At 46.3% G+C, this 21,941-nt stretch overlaps 1 protein-coding gene across 1 annotated transcript in view; it reads right to left on the bottom strand.

Moving 5' to 3' along the window:
- The window catches only part of ITGA11 (integrin subunit alpha 11), a 96,347-nt gene that overhangs the window by 32,135 nt on the left and 42,271 nt on the right, over positions 1–21,941 (bottom strand). Inside the window, exons 7-19 of the mRNA XM_081171042.1 lie at positions 20,559–20,707; positions 17,801–17,945; positions 16,210–16,375; positions 14,067–14,137; positions 11,300–11,444; positions 9,529–9,677; positions 7,686–7,826; positions 5,486–5,689; positions 4,014–4,144; positions 3,417–3,583; positions 2,666–2,808; positions 2,154–2,264; positions 904–989 (exon numbers count right to left, since the gene is read on the bottom strand). Coding sequence (XP_081027168.1) covers positions 904–989; positions 2,154–2,264; positions 2,666–2,808; positions 3,417–3,583; positions 4,014–4,144; positions 5,486–5,689; positions 7,686–7,826; positions 9,529–9,677; positions 11,300–11,444; positions 14,067–14,137; positions 16,210–16,375; positions 17,801–17,945; positions 20,559–20,707 — 1,808 coding nt within the window. The remainder of the gene's footprint in view (positions 1–903; positions 990–2,153; positions 2,265–2,665; positions 2,809–3,416; positions 3,584–4,013; positions 4,145–5,485; positions 5,690–7,685; positions 7,827–9,528; positions 9,678–11,299; positions 11,445–14,066; positions 14,138–16,209; positions 16,376–17,800; positions 17,946–20,558; positions 20,708–21,941) is intronic.

The raw sequence follows: 21,941 nt of genomic DNA on the forward strand, positions 1-21,941 counted from the left end.
TCACAGTGGTGGCACCCAGAGGCTGGAACTCCCTCCCTGGGGAAATACAGTTGTGCCTCTCATTGCTATCCTTCAGCACCACTTAAAGATGGTTACAGTGGTACCTCGGAAGTCAAATGGAATCCATTCCGGAAGTCCGTTCGACTTCCAAAACGTTTGGAAACCAAGGCACAGCTTCTGATTGGCTGCAGGAAGCTCCTACAGAGAATCAGAAGCTGCGGAAGTCCTGTCAGACGTCCAGCTTCCGACAAATGTTCACAAACCGGAACACTCTGGGGTTGCGGTGTTTGGGAGCCAAAACAGATGAGTACCAAGGCCTTTGGGATCCAAGGTACAACTGTATTTGTTTAGCCAGGTCTTTGGGAATTAAGCATCCCATTCTAGGCTGTAGTGTTAAAGAAATGGGGTTTTTGTGTGAAGTATTTTGGGATGGCGGTTAATTATACTGGACACCACCCATGGATTTCAACTGGAGGAACAGAAATCAAACAAATAATAAAATTATAATGCTGTTGCCACTTGTACTCTGAAAGAAAAGTAGCCAGAGTCCCCCAAATCCTATGCTGTGCTTCCGATCTGTGTTCCCAATCTGGTTCCCAGCCCCAACCCCCCTCCCCTGCTGTGTTTTGTCCCCAAAGGTACTGCAAACAAGAGGAAAAGAAATGGCCAAATTCAGGATGACATCACAATAACCTATAAGATAATTGTCAGAAATCTTCGGCCCTTCAGCTGTTGCTGAACTACAATTCTCATCCTCCCTGGCCTGGGCCTTGCTGGCTGGGGCTGATGGCTGTTGTAGTTTAGCAACATTTGAAGCATCAAAGGTTCCCCGCTCCTGTTCTAAGAGTGGTAACCCTGCAGTCTGATTTCCCAAATCCCTCTCACTCCAGATGAGCTACTCACATGGCAGTTGGGATATCAGTTTTAGCGTCAAGGACCAAATTAGGGATGCAATGTTCGTCCTCGTTGCATCCGTTCCAGAAAGGTACCTATGAAACAAGAAGGAAAAGTATTTATTTCCCAACCTTCGCCCTAAGCTCCCAGGATAGGTAACAACATTTAAACAGTTTAAAACAACTGACAATCATAAAAAATAAGGTGGGTCCTAAAAATGTGCATCCTCAAGTGTCAAAAGCCAGGGTAAAGAGGTGCATCTTCAGCATCCTCCATAAGCTGTATAATGATGCACCTTTGTGGGGAGGGCATTCCACAACTTGGGGGCCACCACAGAGCAGGCCCTCTCCTGGGTCACCGGCACCCTGCAAGCCTCTGAGGATTCTCTGGTTTTTATATGGAAGGATAAAGAAGATGTCTATAAACTAGGTACCCTGGATAGTTCTGGGTAACCCGAGTTACAATGCAATACTTTTTAAAAAAACATAGAAACAATATGTAGGATTTGATGTTGTGCCAGGCATGACACTGTGCAGAAAGGTTGACCACACACATAATACATCTGCTGGCTTTCTGGTTGTCCCAACCAATATGCGAAGTCCAGAGAGGCAATTTAGTTAGCTCATACGTCTCAGCGTCTGCATTGAAAAATGAGGACCAGGTGATTTCCATAAACAACAGGCTTGCTCTCCTTTCATATGTTTAGGCAGCCTTGCAAGTTATTACTGTTTGATTTATACAAATTTCAAACCACATTTTTGCTGTGAATACACATGGGATCCAGTGTGGTGAAGTGGTTAGAGTGTCAGACTAGGACATGGAAGACCAGGGTTCAAATTCCCACACGACCAAGAAACTCACTGGGTGGACCAGTAACTGCCTCTCATCCTAACCCACCTCACAGGGTTCTTGTGTGGATGAAATGGGGGAGGAAGAGAGCCATGCACACCCACTTTGAGCACCTTGGAGGAAATGCAGAATTTAAGTGTAAAAAAATAAGTAAAATAATAAAAACAACACACTTGGGTTCCTGGTCTGCTCTTCCACATTCCTCTGCCCCCTATACTTCACTGACCCGCCCCCCCCCCAATCCTCTTACTCTTGGGCTCCTAGCCCTGGAAGGCTAAATTCTTGTCCTGAATATTTCTTGGACACGGCCTATAGGGGCAAGTTCCTAAACAGATCAATGGACAAAATACACTGCAATGTTTCCAAGGCTGCCTCTCCACCTTCCCTCCAATGTAACGACAGTTACGCACAGCAACTTTTAGCGAGGTAGGCCAGCCACCATCCATCACCGGTCCATTGTCAGGGCTACCCAAGGCATAATCGACAGAGAAAGTCACTGGCTTCACATAATCGGCTGTGTCCTAGGATAGGAGAAAGCAATCACCATTACCCTCAGTTTTCACTTTTGCAACAAGCATAAGTTGAACGGGAAAAGTTTCTCCTTAACTATTCACCAGAGTTGTAAAAATACATGCAGTCTGGTTGCCCGTGGCAAGTAGATGTTGTCTCAAGGTGAACTCACAGGTAAACTCACCTAAACAGGTATGTGTGAGCACAGTGGCTCATAAACATTTCTGTAGTTGGCGCATGATTATTATTATTTTATATTTTTCAAAGAGATGTTACACAAAGTTGGGCATATAAGACAACATTTCTTGGTCCACTAACGAACAATTGGTCTGTGGTATTTTGAACGCACAGCTCAAGACTAAACTGCACTTCCTGGCAAGGAAACTCAACTTTTAGAGTTCTGAGCACGTACCAAGACATGAAAATTCAGCTTATCGCACCATTCTTGCCCTGCAAACAATGTAACCGTCTTGTGGGTGAGCCTGTCTCCATTCTCATCTAGATGGGCTCGTGGGATGTACCGTCGCTCGTCAATGGTGATGTTGTAATTCAGCGCTGAAATGATTGGTTCAAAATGATTTGAACATGCACAGTGAATTACAGAACTATAGTGAGAGCAGATAGCTTAGTTGGTTAAAGTGTGGTGCTGATGATAATTCCAGGGTTGCAGGTTCAATCCCTGCAAGGGACAGCCGCATATTCTTGCAGTTTTAATGTGGCGCAACAGAAGGAGCCAACACAACAGTTGTGCTAGCAGAAATGCACTGCACAACCAAGGCTGGATCTACACAGCTATAAAAAACCGCTCTACAAAAAACTGTTGTAAAGCTCACATCACAATTGAAAACATCACTGAGTTGTGATTTCAGCTCTGCATCGCCATCTGGTGTCACAGTGTTATAATGCATTTATAATGCTGTATTTTGACTAATGTAGCTGAGTCCCAAGTTACCAGAAACTTGCTTATGCATTCTCTTGAGCTAGATGGCTCCAATGGCACAAAACATTTCGCCAGCGGAAGAAGCAGACTTCTATGTTGGTATAACTTAGTGCTGCCTTAGATACACCCCCAATTCTCTCTGAAGAGTAGTTTTGGAGAAGGTAGGACACAGTCGCCTTGTGAGGAGAGCAAATCTAGACAGAAATCTGGGATCTCCACTTACTCACGCTTGCCGTCTGAAAATGAGCCGAGAGGAAAATGGCAGTGAAGCAAAGAAATGCAGACAGGCAAGTCGCGTCCTTCCCGTTCCGAGTGCAGTCCTTGTTGAAGATGTTGATCTTGAATGGCTCAAACCTGAGACTGGCATTGATCCGCACCACACTGCGGGACCTTGTGGAGAAGAGGAAAAGTTTGATGATAACCTGAGCCAACCCAGAAATTCGATTACCAATTCAGATGTGTGGGTCAGAGTTTAAAGTAACCTAAATTTGAGTAGATCAAGTAAAGTAATTTAAATTTTTACCTAAGCTTGAATAGAACTTCTGTCTGCTGTGGTAAAACAGCAGTGGTACAGGCACTTTCCTAGCCACCTTGTCCAGAATGGCTCCCTCTGAAGAAAGACCCCCTTGGCCCTTTCTAAGCATGAGGCAGGGTTGGTGACCATCACTGCCTCCAGTGGAAGCAAGTGCCATAGTTAACAATGCACTGTGTGAAAAAGGGCTTGCTTTTTATCTGCCCCAAATCTTCCAGCAGTCAGATTCTACAAACAAGCCTTGCTCTGAAAAGTAGCCCCACCAGCCATAAATCCTCCATAACAAACCATAATAGTACAGCATTTCCCAGTGAGCCAACAGCGAGGTCCACAAGCCTGTCTTCATTCAGGTCCAAGTTGCCATGGATGCTGCATCCAAAATACATTAAGCCTGGAGAAATTTCAGCTGCCGTAATTCTCTGAAAAATGACAAGAGGAGAATCCTGTTCAGTATCGTGGTGCAAGCAGACGCTGTACAAAAGTGATGGCATGTTTTCACATTTTCTCTCTCGCAAGGGTGGGTACCCAAAAGAATCCAGCAGGTACTTAGGAGTGTTGGTAGGAGTTGCCAGCTTGCTGAGGTTGTGCCACTGCTGCTTAGCTGGGATGCAGGAGGCGAGGTCAGGGCTGTGTGGACAGGAATGCAGGAGGGATCAGTCCGACACTCACACTGATGATGCCCCGACCTTTGCTGCCTTCCTGCCTTGCAGGTCACAATTCACCAGCAGGTCACAATTCACAATTTAAATTTCATAATTAAAAACAGTTAAAACAGATTAAGGTGGACTCTAGACACACATTTTTTTAAAAAGCTGTGAAAATGCTTTTTCTTAAAGCGTTTTGAAAAATATATTGAATTTGCCATAAGCTCACCATCGCCATCTAGTGTCACATTTGCATAATGCACTTAAAACACACTTAAAATGTTCTATTTGCAGCTGTATAGCTGAGTTACCAGAATAGTGGGGACCCTGAAAACACCCATCCCAGGTAAACACCAGGGTAAAAAGAGGTACCTCTTCAGCGTTCGCCAAAAGATGTATAGTGAAGATGCCAGATACGCCCAGGGGCGTAGGAAGGGGGGGCGCCGGTCCACCCCGGGTGCCACCCTGAGGGGGTGTGTGACAAAATGGCAGGCGGCCGAGGCCTACACTCACTGTAGGGCGGCCGAGAACATGCACCCGCCATTGGTATGGGTGCCGCTCGAGTGCCATCCATATTGGCACCGCGCATGTGCCATCTGTATCGACGCTGCGCATGTGCCGCTGGGTTGTTTGCCTCGCCCCTGTGGGTGGTTCGACCCACCCCTCAACACCCCACTCCGGGTGCCGGAAAGCCTTTCTTCGCCACTGGATATACCTATGTGGAGAGGGAGTCCCAAAACTAAGAGGCTGCCACTAGGCCCATGCAGAGCTTGAGACCCGGGGCAGTAGTCTTGTTAGAATAAAGTTATAAACACAAACAAAAAGGCAACCAGTCCCTGGTGGGGCACCCCAAGCATCTTAGGCCTCTGAGGCCCTGGGCAAATGTACCCAGCTGCCCCTCCCCCCGACTGCATGAGCCTGGCTGCCACAGAGGAATGGTGACTGCCACAAAAAAAAAATGGTGGATAATATTCAGAGAACATTCTGTACAGTGGCCTTCTTTTTCTGAGGTCAGAGGAAGAAAAAAAAACCTCAGAATTTTTCCTCAGAAACATGTATTCTTTGGTCATTTTAAAGAAATGTCTTCTTGCCCTTCACCCTACATGAGAACTCTACCTGCTTATATTGCCGTACGAGGTTTTCCTTGTAGCCATGGAAGATATATATTGCTCCCTGATGCTCATCTTCAAGCGGGGCTCCCACAACGACATCATTGTAGGAGTCCTGATTCAAATCGGAGACGGCAGCTATGCAGGAGCCAAACCTGGAGTTCTGGTAGCCTGGCAAATCTTCCAGAGTCCCATTGGAAACAAATCGATCCTTTGAAGAAAAGAGCTTATATATCACCCACACCCACAGACATTGTGTTTTTCCTGCCAAATGCCCCCAAATAAGCAACTCTGTGGAGAGAGAGAAATCCGACAGTTCAGCCTGGGCAGAAAAATGATTCACCGTTATGCAATATGTAAAGATGGCCAGCAGAAAAAGAGAGCAAAACAACAATTGGCGTTGTTTGATAAGGGATGGAAAGAGGAAAGGAAACCAAATACTCATTCTACCAATGTAAGCTTTACATTCAGAGGGAAACTGTTAGTTGTATGGATGAAGTAGCCACAACGGCTATGCTTTCCCTCCCGTGTTGGAGGCAGTGAGTCCCTGAATGCCAGATGCAGGGAATCACAAGTGGTAAGAATTTCTGTTGCTCTCAGGTCCTGCTCGCATCTGGTTGGCCACTGTGAGAAAAGGATGCTGGACAAAACAAGGCATTGGTCCAATCCAGAAGGCTCTTCTTTTGTTCCTATTATATATACCGTATTTTTTGCTCCATAAGATGCACCTTTTCCCTCCTAAAAAGTAAGGGGAAATGTGTGTGCGTCTTATGGAGCGAATGCAGGGGGGAGGCAAGCAGGAAAAGCACCCCAAGAGCCGCACACAAGCTCCGCATGGCTCTTGCGGGCTTTTCCCCAGGAGGGAGAAGGGACTGATGCGGCCAGTCAGTCCCTTCTCCCTCCTCGTAGAAAAGCCCGCAGGAACCGTGTGCTCCTTAAAGGGTGCGCGGCTCCTGTGGGCTTTTGCGGGAGGTGGGAGAATTGCCATAAAGAAGAAGCCAGGACAGCGAGCGGGATCCATCCCACTGGCTGTCTTGGCTTCTGCCATAGCTGCGAGCAGCCTCTCCCGGCCAGAGAATCTGTGCGCGGCTAAAGAAGAAGCCAGGACAGCGAGCGGGATCCCGCTGGCTTTGCTCTTTGGGGTGGGGTGGGGACCCGGGCTTCTCCCGGCAGCCCCCAGAAGCTCTGGGAGAAGCGGATAGGCTGTGTGCAGCCTGTACGCTGCTCTTTGGGGCTGGGGGGGGAATAATTTTTTTTCTTGATTTCCCCCTCTAAAAACTAGGTGCGCCTTATGATCAGGTGTGCCTTATGGAGCGAAAAATACGGTAAATGTTTTTGATGTAGGGAAGCTTAAGCACCCTCAGGACTTGGAGTGAGAGGGTGGAGAGAGGGCACTCAAGCTTTTCTGCCCCTGCTATCTCGGAAAACACAATTTGCCTTTGAAGGGAAGCCTTCACTGGTGCCAGGGGAAGTTTCCCTTGACATGTAAACAGGACCTTTAGTGAGGCAATTTTTGTCAGGTCTGCAGCAGGGAGAGAAAGTGTTTGATTTATCCTCTCCTCCCGCTCAAGCTTCCCTGATTTGCTATTGACATCATTAAAGTTAATTAGGGTTGCCACATTTCAAGAAGTGAAAAGCCACACACAAACAAATCGTTGAGCTTTCTTGAGAGAAATTTCCCTAAGTTGTTGAGCTTGTTTTAGAAAAAGGCCAAATTGGTTGAGCTATTTTTGAGAAATAATCTGCTTTTTGGAAATTCCCCCCAGACACTTCCGCCATTGAAATTGGACCTATGGCAACCCAAATTTAATTATGCAAATGTATAAATTACATTGTACATTAATTGTATAAGTGAAACTAAAGTCATGTCCAGTTTGACATTCTCACAATACCAGAGATCAAACCTTGGACCTTTTTCATTCGTTTTGGCAATTAATTTTAGAACCAACACAGGAAACTGCCTTATATTGAGTCAGATCATTGGTCCATCTAGCTCAGTACTGTCCACGCGGACTGGCAGCAGCTCTCCAGCAGGGCTCTCTCCAAGCCATACCTGCGGATACCAGGGATAGAACCTGGAACCTTCTGCAGTCCAAGCAAGAGCTCTGCTGCTGAGCCTCTATGGCCCTCCCCCTATAAGAGGTGGGAAATGTAAACAAAATTTTAAATTGTTTTGTGCTTGTAGGCGACAAGACCAAGTAAATTACCTCTTTTAGGGTGTAGACATACACCTTCCCCCTCTCTCTTCCTTCGCTGAAATACATTGGGGCTCCAACCAACAAAACGTCCGTGACGCCATCGCCATTAATATCTACAGAATTGATTTCACTTCCATAGTAGGCACCGATCTGGAAAAAAAAAAGAATACATTGACATATGTGTGCATGCATGGAACGAGTGCTAGAGTGTTGTGTGTCTTTATATTTCCATTTGCTTCCAAGAAATTAATGGCATCTTAAATGATCCCGTTGGAATGAGAGGTATTTCAAAACGGAAGTAATCTATCATCTCCTTGTCTAGACATCTCCCTCGGGAACAAAGAAAGGCAGACTCAAAACTTTGATCCTGGAAGATTAAGGATCAGACTCATGGCTTGTCTCTATGATGCTGCTTCCTGAGTTCATTCCTTTTTTGCCCAAAGACTATGATGAGAATGATTACATAATTTATTTATGATGGGATCCAAGCTGATTTGCAGCAAGTAAAATGCAATCTTCAAGTCTAACAGCTTCTTGACTGACCTCCAGGATGGAACATCTTTAAGGACAACATTGTGTCTATGCTGAGGTATCTAGAAGATATGACATTGCTGTCTAACCCCATTTGGCTGTCCCAAGCGTCTGAAAATGCAAAAACTCAAGGTCACCCACTGAAACCAAGAGACTATAGGCCTTATACTAGCAAATTAAAGTACCTATGGGCCTCATTTGTGTAGGAAAGGGGTAGGAAACCCCAGGCCTGGGGGTTGAATGTGGCCCCTCAGAACTCTCTATCTGGCCCCTGGAACATGTGTTGCTCCACCCACTTTTGCCTTTTGCCCCACCCACCATTGGGACATGGCACTCGGAAGGCTGCCCAGAATGGAATGTTGGCCTTGGGTTGAATATGATTCCCTGTTTCTGTTGTAGCAAATAGTGATGGCCACTGGCAACAATGGATTCCTTGGAGGAGAGGTCATAAGGATGGCATTCACTACACATGCTCCATCAACCTCTTGAAGGAGTTAGTACAGAAGTACGACCACACATTTCTCTGCAGTCACAGGGGAATGAGGATGGTTTTTTGCTTTAAAATGGTACTGGAGATTCTCCAGATGTTGGATTCTGTGTTCTGCTTATGGAAAATGGATAGCACAGTTGGTTAGAGTATGGTACTGATAACACCAAGGTTGCAGGCTTGATCCCTGTATGGGACAGCTGCATAGTCCTGCATGGACTAGATGATTCTCAGGGTCCCCTCCAACTCTACAGTGCTATGATTCTATGAATTGTTGCAGTGGATGCTCAGACTATTATGATTATTATGATGATTATGATGATTAAATTTATATACAGCCCTATACTGTATATAGGGTCTCAGGACGGTTCACAGAATAAAATCAAGATATAAAACCACAAAATACCACAAAAATACCTAATGAAAATAAGAACAGCAACCCAATACCCCTGCCCCAAAAACCCACATTTTAAAAGGGCATAGGATGTAAATCGGATTAACCACAGGCCTGGTTAAAAAGGAAGGTTTTTGCTTGGCACCTAAAGTTGCATAATGAAGGCGCCAGGTGAACTTCCCTGGGGAGAGCATTGCACAGACAGGGAGCCACTCCAGAGAAGGTCTGCTACCCTCTGAACCTCTTGAGGAGGGGGACACGAAGGAGGGCCTCAGATGATCTCAGGGTCCGGGTAGGTTCATATGGAAAGAGGCGGTCCTTGAAGCCTGGGCATGGACCTTTATATACCCATAGCGAAATGATCAGTCTCATACTGGACTAACTGCCTTGTTTAGATCTTCTGCAACCCCAAAGCAATGCCCCCCTCTTGCCCAATTTACCTGCTCTCCTTTCAGAGACTGGTGAATGGTCAGATTCCGGTTGGTGTGCATCGTGAAAATGATAACCTTCCCCGTGTGGTTGAAGCGGGGCGCTCCAGCGACGTAAATCCTGTCAAGTCTTGTTGACACCACTGAGGTGACGGTGTAACCTGCAGCGCACACAGACAGAAAGACAGGAAGGCAGACAGAAAACAAGGTAGCATGTTATGCAGAGGGAATCACAAGAACAGCCCTGCTAGCAGCCACAGACAGCCTCATTTTCCATGAATAGCTTTACCCTTCCACCCAGCTGCTAAAGATTTTCTATTTCGTCTGGCCTTATAACCTGGTGGGTTTATTTTGTTTTAACCTGAATCATCCGTTTTTTATTCTGATGCACTGTTTACTGGCTTTTGGTAACAACTATGCCTGGATAGCTCAGTTGGTTAGAGCAGTGTTTCCCAAACGTTTTTGGGCAACGGCACACCTGTTTACTGAAAAAAAATCTCGCGGCACACCACCATTAAAGCCCCGCCCCGTGACGTCAGCGCGCAGCGTCACGCCGGGAGGGACGCACAAAAGTGAAAGTTTTTCCCCTCCCCCTTGCCGGGGAACCTCCAAGCTTTGGGCAGGCAGGCAGGCAGAGCTGGGAAGGGGGTTTCCAGGGGACACGGCAGCTCCTCGAAAGGCTTCTCTCAGCTGCGCTCAATCCTCCTCGGAGAGGATTTCCCCTCCGGTCCCATGCCTTCGTTTGGGGCATCGCTCCGGCTGCTCCCTCTCCCGCCGCGCAGGAGCGATGCCTCTCTCTGGCTCTCCCTCCGCGCAGGCTGAGGGAGGGAGGGAGGTGCGCGTGTGACCCGTCTCTGCTGGGAGACCAAACCCAGCGAGGCAGAGTCGCACGGAGGCGCCCAGGCAGCGCTGCCGGCTGCGAGGAGGAGCGCCAGGCAGCAGCAGAAGGCGCGGCCTCTCCTCGCCGCCGCCGCCCCGCCTCTCGCCGCCCGACTCCCTCCAGGCATCTCGCGGCACACCAGCCGATGTCTCACGGCACACTCGTGTGCCGCGGAACACCGGTTGGGAAACACTGGGTTAGAGCATGATGCTGATAACTCTGGTTGCAGGTTCAATCCCCGCGTGGGACAGCTGCATATTCCTGCATTGCAGGGTGGGGGTGGACTAATTTTATGATATCTATGATAATTGACTACTGTTCAATACATTTTTCATCTTATCTTTTTTGTCATATTTTTGATATGTTATTTCACTGTGTTGTTGGCCAGTTTAGAAGCGATTGGATTTGATATCCCGCTTTATCACTACCCGAAGGAGTCTCAAAGCGGCTAACATTCTCCTTTTCCCTTCCTCCCCCACAACAAACACTCTGTGAGGTGAGTGAGGCTGAGAGACTTCAGTGAAGTGTGACTAGCCCAAGGTCACCCAGCAGCTGCATGTGGAGGAGCGGAGACGCGAACCCGGTTCACCAGATTACGGGTCTACCGCTCTTAACCACTACACCACACTGGCACTGAGTACAGAAAAGCAGGATATAAATTCTTACAACAAATGGATAAACTGACAAAGAATCATGCAATTCACACAAGCTTCATCTCCCTGGCATTGTTGCTTCAGATGCCAGCCGCAGTCCAGAGACTGATGCACTCTACACCATGATCTGCTTACATTTTAGCCCCTCCCTAAGCAATTGCATAGTCTGAGGTCCAGAAGGGAAGGACTGCTTGTGTGAACCAGCTTAACCCACTTCCCTTGCCCAGCAATTGCTGGTGATTCCTCTTACCCAGATAAGCGCCGTGATTTTTCAGCTCCTCTGGGAACTCTTGGAGGTAGGATTCTCGGTGAGGCACGACTTTGCCACTACTGGTCTCCTTGAGGACTGCTCCGTTCCAGTCATAGGCACCCACAGCTCCAAGCAAAATCCCATCCTGGTCATGGGGGGAGACAAAGGAGCTATTGGCAATTTCTAAGGGCTCAACCACACTTTTGCTTGAGCTGTATTTTGATTATATTGTGTACTGATTAATCCCCCAGGGTCCAAGAGCTTTCCTTGTTGTTCCCTGGCCATGACTTGCAAAAATCCCATTTTACCCGCTGATTTAAAGCTCACTTATGCCAAATTTCCCTCTGGAGTGTCTGATAAGATCTGATTCAATGGATAAAAAAGGATTTTTGCAAGTGGCAGCCATGGAACAATGAGAAAAGCTCTCAAACCAGGGGAATTAATTGGTACACAGTATGACCAAAAATGGGTCAAGCACAAGTATGAATGAGCCCTAAGATATTTGTACATGTATGCTTGAGGCATACACGCACAGAGACAAATTTGACATTTCTGCATGCTAAAGATCTCACCTCCGGCTGTGACACAAGAAAGCACCAGCATTTCAGTGAAATTTTCTCCTAAAACTGTATACACATTTGTTGCAAAGCAATTCCTAATATAATGTAATTTTGTATGCTATTTCCACAAATATATGCATCTTTGAGCACACTTTACTCTAGCATATGCATTTTTGCACGTATTACTTGACTAAAGATTGCAAAATTAAGAGAAGTGTGTTTTGATACATCTAAATTATGTAGGGTTGCTTTCAAATATGAACTGAATCAATTCCCACCCCCTATCCATATCACTATCCTCAAACTTTGTTCATTTTCTAAGTTTCTTCTATCTAGAGATTTAGAATTGCATACAGAATAGGGTAGGGAATTATGGTATAAAAGGTGTGTGCTGAATTTTCCTAACAGGCAATTCTGGGAGACTCTTTGTATGTGGTAGAGCTCATCTTCCTGAGCATGTTGGTGTGTGTTAGGCCTTTGCTGCAATAAAGAGCTTATCCACACTGGTTTGAGCTTTAAAGCTTTGTGTCTGAATGCTTCCCCCCACCCCGAACTTCCCCAATGAAAACCCGCTCTTTAACATTCAATCGGAGCAAACATCACTTCGGGTTTTCCATAATTGCCTTTTGCTCCAATTCAGCTTTAAAGAGCGGGTATTTGCGGGGAAAGCTCCAGATCAATAAAAAAAGGGTGCTCAAACATGGAGCTTTGAACCATGGACTTTGCCTGGAAAGAGCAGAGGAAAGATCATTGTTGATAAGTCCTAAATTAGATGCTGAATCATTGATGGCCGGAATATTAGGCAATTGATGTGTAATTTTGGGAGCAGTTTGGCAGTTTCCTTCTTCTTGGCTCTCGCATGTTCTGGTCTCTGTCCCTCAAAAGGAACAGCCACCCGCACAGCTTCCCTTGGCATTCAACCGCTGGCATCGCTTTTGGTATTGTTATTTAAAACCGTCCAGCACATTGGCTTATAATCTGCATTTTAGCTACAGCAAGAGAAGCTTCCAGTATTTAAAGGAGCTCTGGGAATGTGCAAGGAAGCCTCTGCCAAGTCAGCAAGTGAAATATTCTGAGACTTGCCAGTTCCTCCAGACTTGTCAATTTTGGCAGTGCAACTCTAGAAAAAACACACACCAGGGAAAAAAATCCCCACCAGCATCAGCTCAGTCCTTGTGAAAAGAGCAAAGTAAATCAATTTATAATCAAAGCTCCCCTTCTGGCCAAAAACTACCATAGGCTGAGAGTAAGGCTGTCACTGTTTCTTTCATTATGGCCAGAACTCCTGTGTCTTCAGCAGCAGTATGGTAGGCAGAGATTCAACTAGTGTGGCTTTGTCTAGCATGGAAATTGGGATGCACCTACTGGGGTTTTTTTGCACATCAAGCAGCTACATAGAAGGAACCAAGAGTTGTTCCCTGCGTCCTTGCAGAACAGGAAGAGGCGCAACTCTCAGAAACTCTCAGTAACTTCCAGGCCTTCTTAAGAATGCATTTGGATCTGTGGGTGCACTCATACCATACATTTAGAGCACATTTAGGCTTCCCCCCAAAGAATCCTGGGAGTTGTAGTTTGTTTGCTCTGTGGTGGGTAAATTGCAGTTCCCAGGATTAAAGACACGTGCTTTAAAAGTCTGGTGTGGGTTTATGCATATGCGTGAAAATCCAAATGGCAACTCCCTGCCCTTTGTAATTTGTTTTTCTATTAACTTCAATGTCCAGCCATTTCTTGCCGCTTCCAATCTCTCATAACCTGCTGCTTCATAGGAGAGTCAGTCTTAGGAAGTCTTGTCTACGCTGCCAAGAACAATCCAGCCCAGAGATGGCAAAAATATATACTAAAAATGGCTTCATCTAAATTTTCAGTCAACACATTCTCAGAAATAAATGGAGGAGCCATTCCTTGGGATCACTTTCCATGAGGAACCAAATGAAAACATATCTGAAAGTTCCTGGCCCCTCGCTCAATGCTTTTGTTTCAAATTGCATCAGGAAATCAGCTTTTTTGGCCCACGGAGGAGCTGAGAATTCTCAGCGGCTTCCAGCTTTGGGTGCATAAATAATCCAGGTATCATCTGCTACCATACATGGGCCTTTGGATGTCCCCATCCATCACAACCGAAAAGCTCTCCACATGCCAAAGCCACATGCCAAAGCCACATGAATCATGGTGGGGAAATGACAAAAACAAGAGTGTTATTCACTCACTTCCACAATATGGGATGAAAATCCCGTCTGGGACATTTCAAGGCCAAAGGATATCTCATGCTTGTTGGTGCCTGCAGACAAAAGGGAAAGGCATTTCAGGAATTGTCAGACACCTTCCATGGGGGAAAAACAGTCAGATGCCAAATAGGGACAATGCGAAAGGAAAAATAGTAATAATGAACTACCGCTTCCCAGCATAATTTTACAGCATTAATTTCTACAGTTTGGGGAATTAGGCGTCTGGAATTGACAGAACAGGAAGTAGAACACTGGTGAACTGGCATGAATCAAATTTTAACCTATGCTTTCTGAAATCTGGAACCAACTTCCACATAACTTCACAGCTTCACCTCTCAAGACTGAGAGGTGATAGGACAGTCACCTTCAAATACTTGTCATGTCAGGTGGAAGATGGAGATAGCTTCTTTTATGCTGCTCCAGGGGGTAGGATTTGAACCAACAGAGTCAAATGACAAGAAAGGAAATTCTGACTAAACATTAGGAAGAGACTAAATATTTCTGAGGGTAAGAGCTGTCTCAAATTTAGTCCTCCACATTTCTGCAACAGTTAGAGGGTTTTATTATTATTTCTAAAGCCCTTATAAAAATTCATTGGTGTTTTAGTGAAACACATGTTTGCATGCAACTGTGCCCAATATGCACATTTCCGCAAAAGAATTCCCCATAATGCACATTTTGGCATGCTTTCCCCCCACAATATGCATTTTTATGCATGCTTTACCCCAGTATATAACTTTTTGTACAGAGTGCTTGACTGCAGAACTACATCACAAAATTTGGAGAGTTTTGAAGGATGACTGAGCTTTGTTTTAGAAAGTGCAAATTAGATAGATTTGCTTTAAAATGCACCCCCCCCATTCTTAGTACCAGAAACAAGTTCTTACCTTCTTTCACAGAGAAATCCAGTTAAGATACCCCATCCCCCCAACTGATGCGACTGTCAAGTAATTGGGAGTGCCACATAATACCCATTCTGCATTTATAAGAACTCAGACTTTTAGTGTGGCAGCACTTACACTTTGGAACTCCCTGCCTATTGATCTCAGGCAGGTGCCTTCACTGTACTCTTTACAGTGCCTGCTAGCAACATTTTTTAGTCAAGCCTACCTAGACGCGGGTGGCGCTGTGGGTAAAACCTCAGTGCCAAGGACTTGCCGATTGCATGGTCGGCGGTTCGAATCCCTGCGGCGGGGTGAGCTCCCGTCGTTCGGTCCCAGCTCCTGCCCACCTAGCAGTTCGAAAGCACCCTTAAGTGCAAGTAGATAAATAGGTACCGCTTTATAGCGGGAAGGTAAACGGCGTTTCCGTGTGCTGCTCTGGTGCCGGTTCGTCAGAGCAGCTTTGTCACGCTGGCCACGTGACCCGGAAGTGTCTGCGGACACCGCTGGCTCCCGGCCTCTAGAGTGAGATGAGCGCACAACTCTAGAGTCTGTCAAGACTGGCCCGTACGGGCAGGGGTACCTTTACCTTTACCCAGATGTTTAGAAATTTGAAATGAATTATAATCTCTTTTTAGTCTATTGTCATTGTAACATTTCCAAAGTTTAAATTATTGCTGTTAATTTTTCTTAGTGGTAATTTAATGGTTTTATCTTTCTTGCAAACCATTTTGAGGTTTTCTACAATCAAGCAGTGTACAAGTGGCGCTGTGGGTTAAACCACTGAGCCTAGGACTTGCCGATCAGGTCGGCAGTTCGAATCCCCACGACGGGGTGAGCTCCCGCTGCTCGGTCCCTGCTCCTGCCAACCTAGCAGTTCAAAAGCACGTCAAAGTGCAAGTAGATAAATAGGTACCGCTCTGGCGGGAAGATAAACGGCGTTTCCATGCGCTGTTCTGGTTCGCCAGAAGTGGCTTAGTCATGCTGGCCTCATGACCCGGAAGCTGTACGCTGGCTCCCTCGGCCAATAAAGCGAGATGAGCGCCGCAACCCCAGAGTCGGCCACGACTGGACCTAATGGTCAGGGGTCCCTTTACCTTTACCTAACCGAAAGATCTGTCAATAGATCCCCATCTATCTTCTCCCTGCCTCTGCTGTAAAAAGGACTGACTGCCGTGACCTGCCTTTCAAAAGTGGGACAAGTGAGATGGAGAAACTTGAGGCAGTACCAATCTTCAGCTCACCTTCCAAGCTGAAAATCCTTTCCCCCAGAGCGTCCACGATATCTTTGAGAGCAGCTTCATCAGTGACATTAAAAAAATGTTTTTCATCTGGGTCACTCGCTATATATTTGATTTCTTTCAGGAAGGCTTCAGGGTTGATCCCTCTTCTGTTATAATAGCCAAGAACCTGTATTAGAAAGCAAAAAGATGTGCCTCATATTTTTTTCTGCAGAATGAAAGGCATTTGTCAAGAACATTCCAGCGCGAGGTTAAGGGCTCATCCAGATTTCCGCTCGTCTCACTGCTTTCCCTCAGAGAAACCCACTCTTTACCAATGAATTAGAACAAATATCAGTTGGCTTTTCCAGCACTAAAGAGCTGAATCTGCCCACCTAAGGTCTACTGAGAGTGGCTCCTATAGGAAGAAGACCTTTCCAAGCCTGCTATCCCTAATGGTTTAAAACTAGAAATGATAGGGATTAAAACTGGGGACTTCTACAAGCAATGCCATGTGTCTGCTATACCTTTGGCACCAAAATGAACTTACCATATTTTCCCGTGTATAATACACCCCCATGTACAAGATGCCCCCTATTTTTGAGGACTCAAAATTAAGAAAATGGGGGGAGATTGCCCACAGTCGATGAGCTTTTTTAAGGGAGGATTGCCAAAAATAGCTCACCCGCCTGAGCTACGCTGCTTCTCACACACATCGCAAAACCTGTTCCCTCGCCGGCAGAAGCAGCCAATCAACAACAGCCCTTTCCACAGCCACCAATAATGCACCCAATAACCACTGACAATCTCCGGGTCACAGCACCAACCAATCCCACGTCCCCCAGATCCATTACCCATGTATAAGATGACCGCCAATTTTTGACATACTTTTTGAAGAAAAGACCCTCGTCTTATACAAGGAAAAGTACGGTACTTCTATGTCTAATAAGCCATGGTTTGTTTAGCCAAAGTGAGGTTTCTTTGAAAGTCTGGACCCAGCCTCAACCATGGTTTGTTTTCTGGCAAGACCATGATGTTGCTGGATTACAAAAGTGTGGCTTGTTTTAACGATGGTTTGGCATTACCTCTGAACCAAACACCCTTGCTTAGCTAGGGTTTGTTTGGCCAGTTTGCCCTGGATGCTCACCAAGCTACAGAGGGTTTAGGCAAGGGGAGACTGTAAGCAAGCCAAACTTTGGAGGGGGAAAAGCATGGCTTGTTTGCTTTTCTGTGCAGTGACTCGTGGTTTGTTGAGCAACCATAGCTTAGCATTATATGCAAAAGCAACCATTGCCTCCCTGCCCTTTATAATAATAGCAACCCCCCACTATGTGTAATTAATGAAAGGGAAAACTGAGATGGAACTGCTAGATATGCATTGAGCCTAACACATAGTTGGCTCCCAGAGTGCACCTTTGAACACACTCCAGAAAGCTCTGCAAGATCCAGGGTTTCTCTGACAGTCAAGTAAATGTCAATTGCGATCCTCAAAAGCAGAATGTCTGAAAACCAGCACTGATGGTTTCACCGGTGGAGAGCCCGATCCTGGCTCTAAATTCACTCTGGAGCAATTTTGGCCAAAGCTCCTAGTAGGTGGTGCCAAAGGGAGACTCACCGCAACAGCGTATCTGGTGACATTATCTTTCTCGCTGCCTTCAATCACCTTCTCGAGGTCGGGGCTGTCATGGGATTCTCCGTCTGTGATGACAATCATCACTTTCTTGGCGCCCTTGCGGCCGCCTTTCTGAAATGCCTCTGTGCTGAAATTCAAGAGATTATGGGGAGCTAACATTTCAGTTCTGCGGAAGTTTCCTTTGCAGATGAAGTGTGAATATCACAACATGTTCACAATGGCTGGTCTTGTTTCTATGGAGATTTTTTAAAGAGCTGAAGAAGCATCTTGGGGAGAAACATGGCGACTGAGAGACAAAAGTGAGAAAAAGATTGTCTAAAATCTATAAGGAACCATTTCTATTAGGTTGAATTGAATGTTTCACAACCGAAGCATGCCAAAGTTGCCTTATATCCAGGGATGGAGGAGAATTCGGATTTGTTATATTTATTTATTTATTTATTTCATTGCATTGCATTGCATTGCATTGCATTGCATTGCATTGCATTGCATTTATATCCCCACCTTTTCCTGCAAGGAGCTCAAGATGGCATATGTGGTTCTACTCGTTTAACCCTCACAACAACCCTGTGAGGTAGGTTTGGTTGAGAGGCTATCACCGGCCCCCAAGGTCACACCCAATGAGTTTCATGGTAGAGTGGGGATATGAACCCTGGCCTCCAAGGTCTTAGTCCAGCACTCTAGCCGTTATACCACACTGCAGTTCTCCAGTCAGGTGCTGTGTACTGAAGTGCATATACTCGGGTAAAGTGAGCACACCAAGTGAAGGCAACATACAACTATTCATTACATAAGGGAAAGGGAAAGGGACCCCTGACCATTAGGTCCAGTTGTGGCTGACTCTGGGGTTGCGGCGCTCATCTTGCTATATTGGCCAAGGGAGCCAGTGTACAGCTTCTAGGTCATGTGGCCAGCATGACTAAGCCGCTTCTGGTGAACCAGAGCAGCCCACGGAAACGCCGTTTACCTTCCCGTCAGAGTGGTACCTATTTATCTACTTGCACTTTGACGTGCTTTCGAACTGCTAGGTTGGCAGGAGCAGTGTCTGAGCAACGGGAGCTCACTCCGTCGCGGGGATTCGAACCGCTGACCTTCTGATTGGCAAGTCCTAGGCTCTGTGGTTTAACCCACAGCATCACCCGCATCCCTACGTAAGGGAAAATTGCTCTGCAAATAATGTGTATATTGAGAGAAATGTGTACTAAAATGCGGATAAATTTTCATGAAGACTTAAGAAAAAAATCACAAACTGATTTGCAAGTGTGGAAAACTGAAGAATGAAAAAATGAGAATCTGAATTTGATATATCCATGCAGTCTTACATCCCAGCTCACTTTCATTCAGGCAAGGGATTTACTGAGATCAGAGTGTCCCATTACTTGTATAGAGCCATTCACTTTGTTTACCTGATGCTGCTGAAAAGTACCGTATTTTTCGCTCCATAGGGCGCACCGGACTATAGGGCGCACCTAGTTTTTAGGGGGGGGGGAAATAAAGAAAAAAAATATTCCCCCCCCCCAGCCCCAAAGAGCAAAGAAGCCAAGGCAGCGAGTGGGATCCAGCCCGCTGGCTGTCTTGGCTTCCTCTTTAGCCATGCGCAACCTCTCCAGCCGGGAGAGGCTGCGCGCGGCTTTGGCAGAAGCCAAGACAGCGAGCGGGATGGAACCCACTTGTTGTCTTGGCTTCATTTTTAGCCGCGGGGCTGGGGCAGGGGAAGCCCAAGCTTCCCCCGACCACAGCCCCCAGAACAGGTCCGGGAGCGACGGCAAGGTTGCGCGCAGCCTTGCCACCGCTCCCGGAGCTTGTGGGGCTGGGGGCGCGCTGCGAAGGCTAGCGGATAGCTGCCTGAAGCCTGGAGAGCGAGAGGGGTCGATGCGCACTGACCCCTCTCGCTCTCCAGGCTTCAGCGAAAGCAACACGAAACCTCCGGAGCACGGAGGGAGCGCTGCCTCTGCACTTCAGAGGCTTCCCGTTGCTATCGCTGAAGCCAAGGAGCCTGCATTCGCTCCATAGGACGCACACACATTTTCTCTTCATTTTTGGAGGGGGGAAAGTGCGTCCTATAGAGCGAAAAATACGGTAATTGTGTTTGATAGGACAAAGAAGATGCATTTGGTTATGTAATTTTAAAGCTATCCAAACTAGAGTCTTGTTACAATGGAGTAACCTCATGCATACAAAAAGATACCAGCCATGCACAAGAATGTTCTTTGGGAGATCTTGAAGGGGAAGAATAGGTATATAGAAAGGTGACTTCCTGGATGCCAAGATCCAGGTTTGGGGCAAGTACTCTTCGGTGAGAGAACCCCAGCAGAGGTTTAAAATCACAAAATTAAAGAGTGGAAATATAGGTTGTTAGATCTCTAAAATATGCCCTTGTGAGTTCCAGAACTTTCCTTTCCCCCTAGCATAAAGAAATACCACATATTTGGCAAGTTACACATGGTTTACTTACAAATCCTCTAAAGGTCAGATTCATGTGCAGTCAGAAAAAGTTGCGCATGCAGTAAAACTTGGCTTAGTTACAGTGGTGAAAGTTCACAGTGGTGAAAGTCCAGGAACTCAAGAGAGGTTGAGTTCATCAGGGTAAAAATAAGCTTGATTACCTTGCTCGCACAGTGATGGAGAGTGTCTTGGCTAAGCCTGGCAGGGCAGCTTACTTTATGGTATTAACCCCTTCATGCACTAATTAGACTTAAGCATGTTGGTTATATGAAGCCGGTTGTCCCACATTGCTCACCGAGCGAATTCTATCCCGAAGGCCGTCCGGGTCTCTGTGCCCCCTCTCTGCTCAATGTGTCTGGCGGCTTCTACCACATCCTTGACAGACCTGTAGTCATTCAGATGAAACTCGTGTACGGCATCTTCTCCATACTGGACGACTCCAACCTGGAATGAGGGACAAGAAGAAGGAGCAGATGGTTTGTGGATCCTTTAAGGCAAAGGTAGCCAATGTGAAGCCCTCTGGATGTTGCTGGACTACAATACCCATCACCTTTGACCAATAGTCATGCTGGCTTAGGCTAAAGCCCAACAATATCTGGTTACACCGGCTTTAATATACCTTATTTTTTGCTCTATAAGACTCACTTTTTCCCTCCTAAAAAGTAAGAGGAAATGTGTGTGCGTCTTATGGAGCGAATGCAGGCTGCGCAGCTATCCCAGAAGCCAGAACAGCAAGAGGGATTGCTGCTTTCACTGCGCAGTGATCCCTCTTGCTGTTCTGGCTTCTGGGATTCAGAATATTTTTTTTCTTGTTTTCCTCCTCCAAAAACTAGGTGCGTCTTGTGGTCTGGTGCATCTTATAGAGCAAAAAATACGGTATGTTGATATGACATTAATACAACACATATTTAGTAAAATGAAGTACATAATAGCACAGATTGCTATGTGAATAACGCACAACATGTTAACAAGCTCCAATTTCTGAACAAACCTGCCATGATTTATTTTAACTTGCAGTCTTATACTGTACACATGATTCCTGCATTTAGCTCTTATTCCCACATTGCAGGGAGGTGGACCATACAATCCTTCCAACTCTACAGTCCTATGATTGCACATCCGATATGTTGCACTTATTACACCTGTGATAAAAACATAAGAAGAACCTGCTGGACCAGTTCAGTGGCCCGTGTAGTTCAGCATTCTGTTCTCACAGAGGCCAACCAGATGACTGTGGGAAACTGGCAAGCAGGATTCAAACATAAGAGCACCCTCCTCTCCTGCCGTTTCCAGCAACTGGTATTCAGAAACATAGCCATCCTCGCTTGTAGCCATCAATAGCTTTCTCCTCCATGAATTTGCCCAATCCTCTTTTGAAACCACCCAAGTTGGTGGCCATCACTTCCTCCTGTGGGAGGGAGTTCCATAGTTTAACTATGTGCTGTAGGGGGCTGGACTAGATGACTGTTGGGGGTCCCTTCCAACACCACCATTCTATGATTCATCCCAAAGGTTTGACTTTTGCGAAGTCTTTTGCCAGAGGTCAGACCCCTGCCTGCTCCCCTGGCCCAAAGCAGCCCAATGCATTTGCTTCATCCTGGGTAGCGTCTCTTTCAAATGCAAACAATATTTGACTGGTTCTTGAAGAAAAGCACGGTGCATTGGCAAGGGTGAAGGT

This window comes from Podarcis bocagei, assembly GCF_964188305.1.
Source record: "Podarcis bocagei genome assembly, chromosome: 14".
NCBI classification, from domain to species: domain Eukaryota; kingdom Metazoa; phylum Chordata; class Lepidosauria; order Squamata; family Lacertidae; genus Podarcis; species Podarcis bocagei.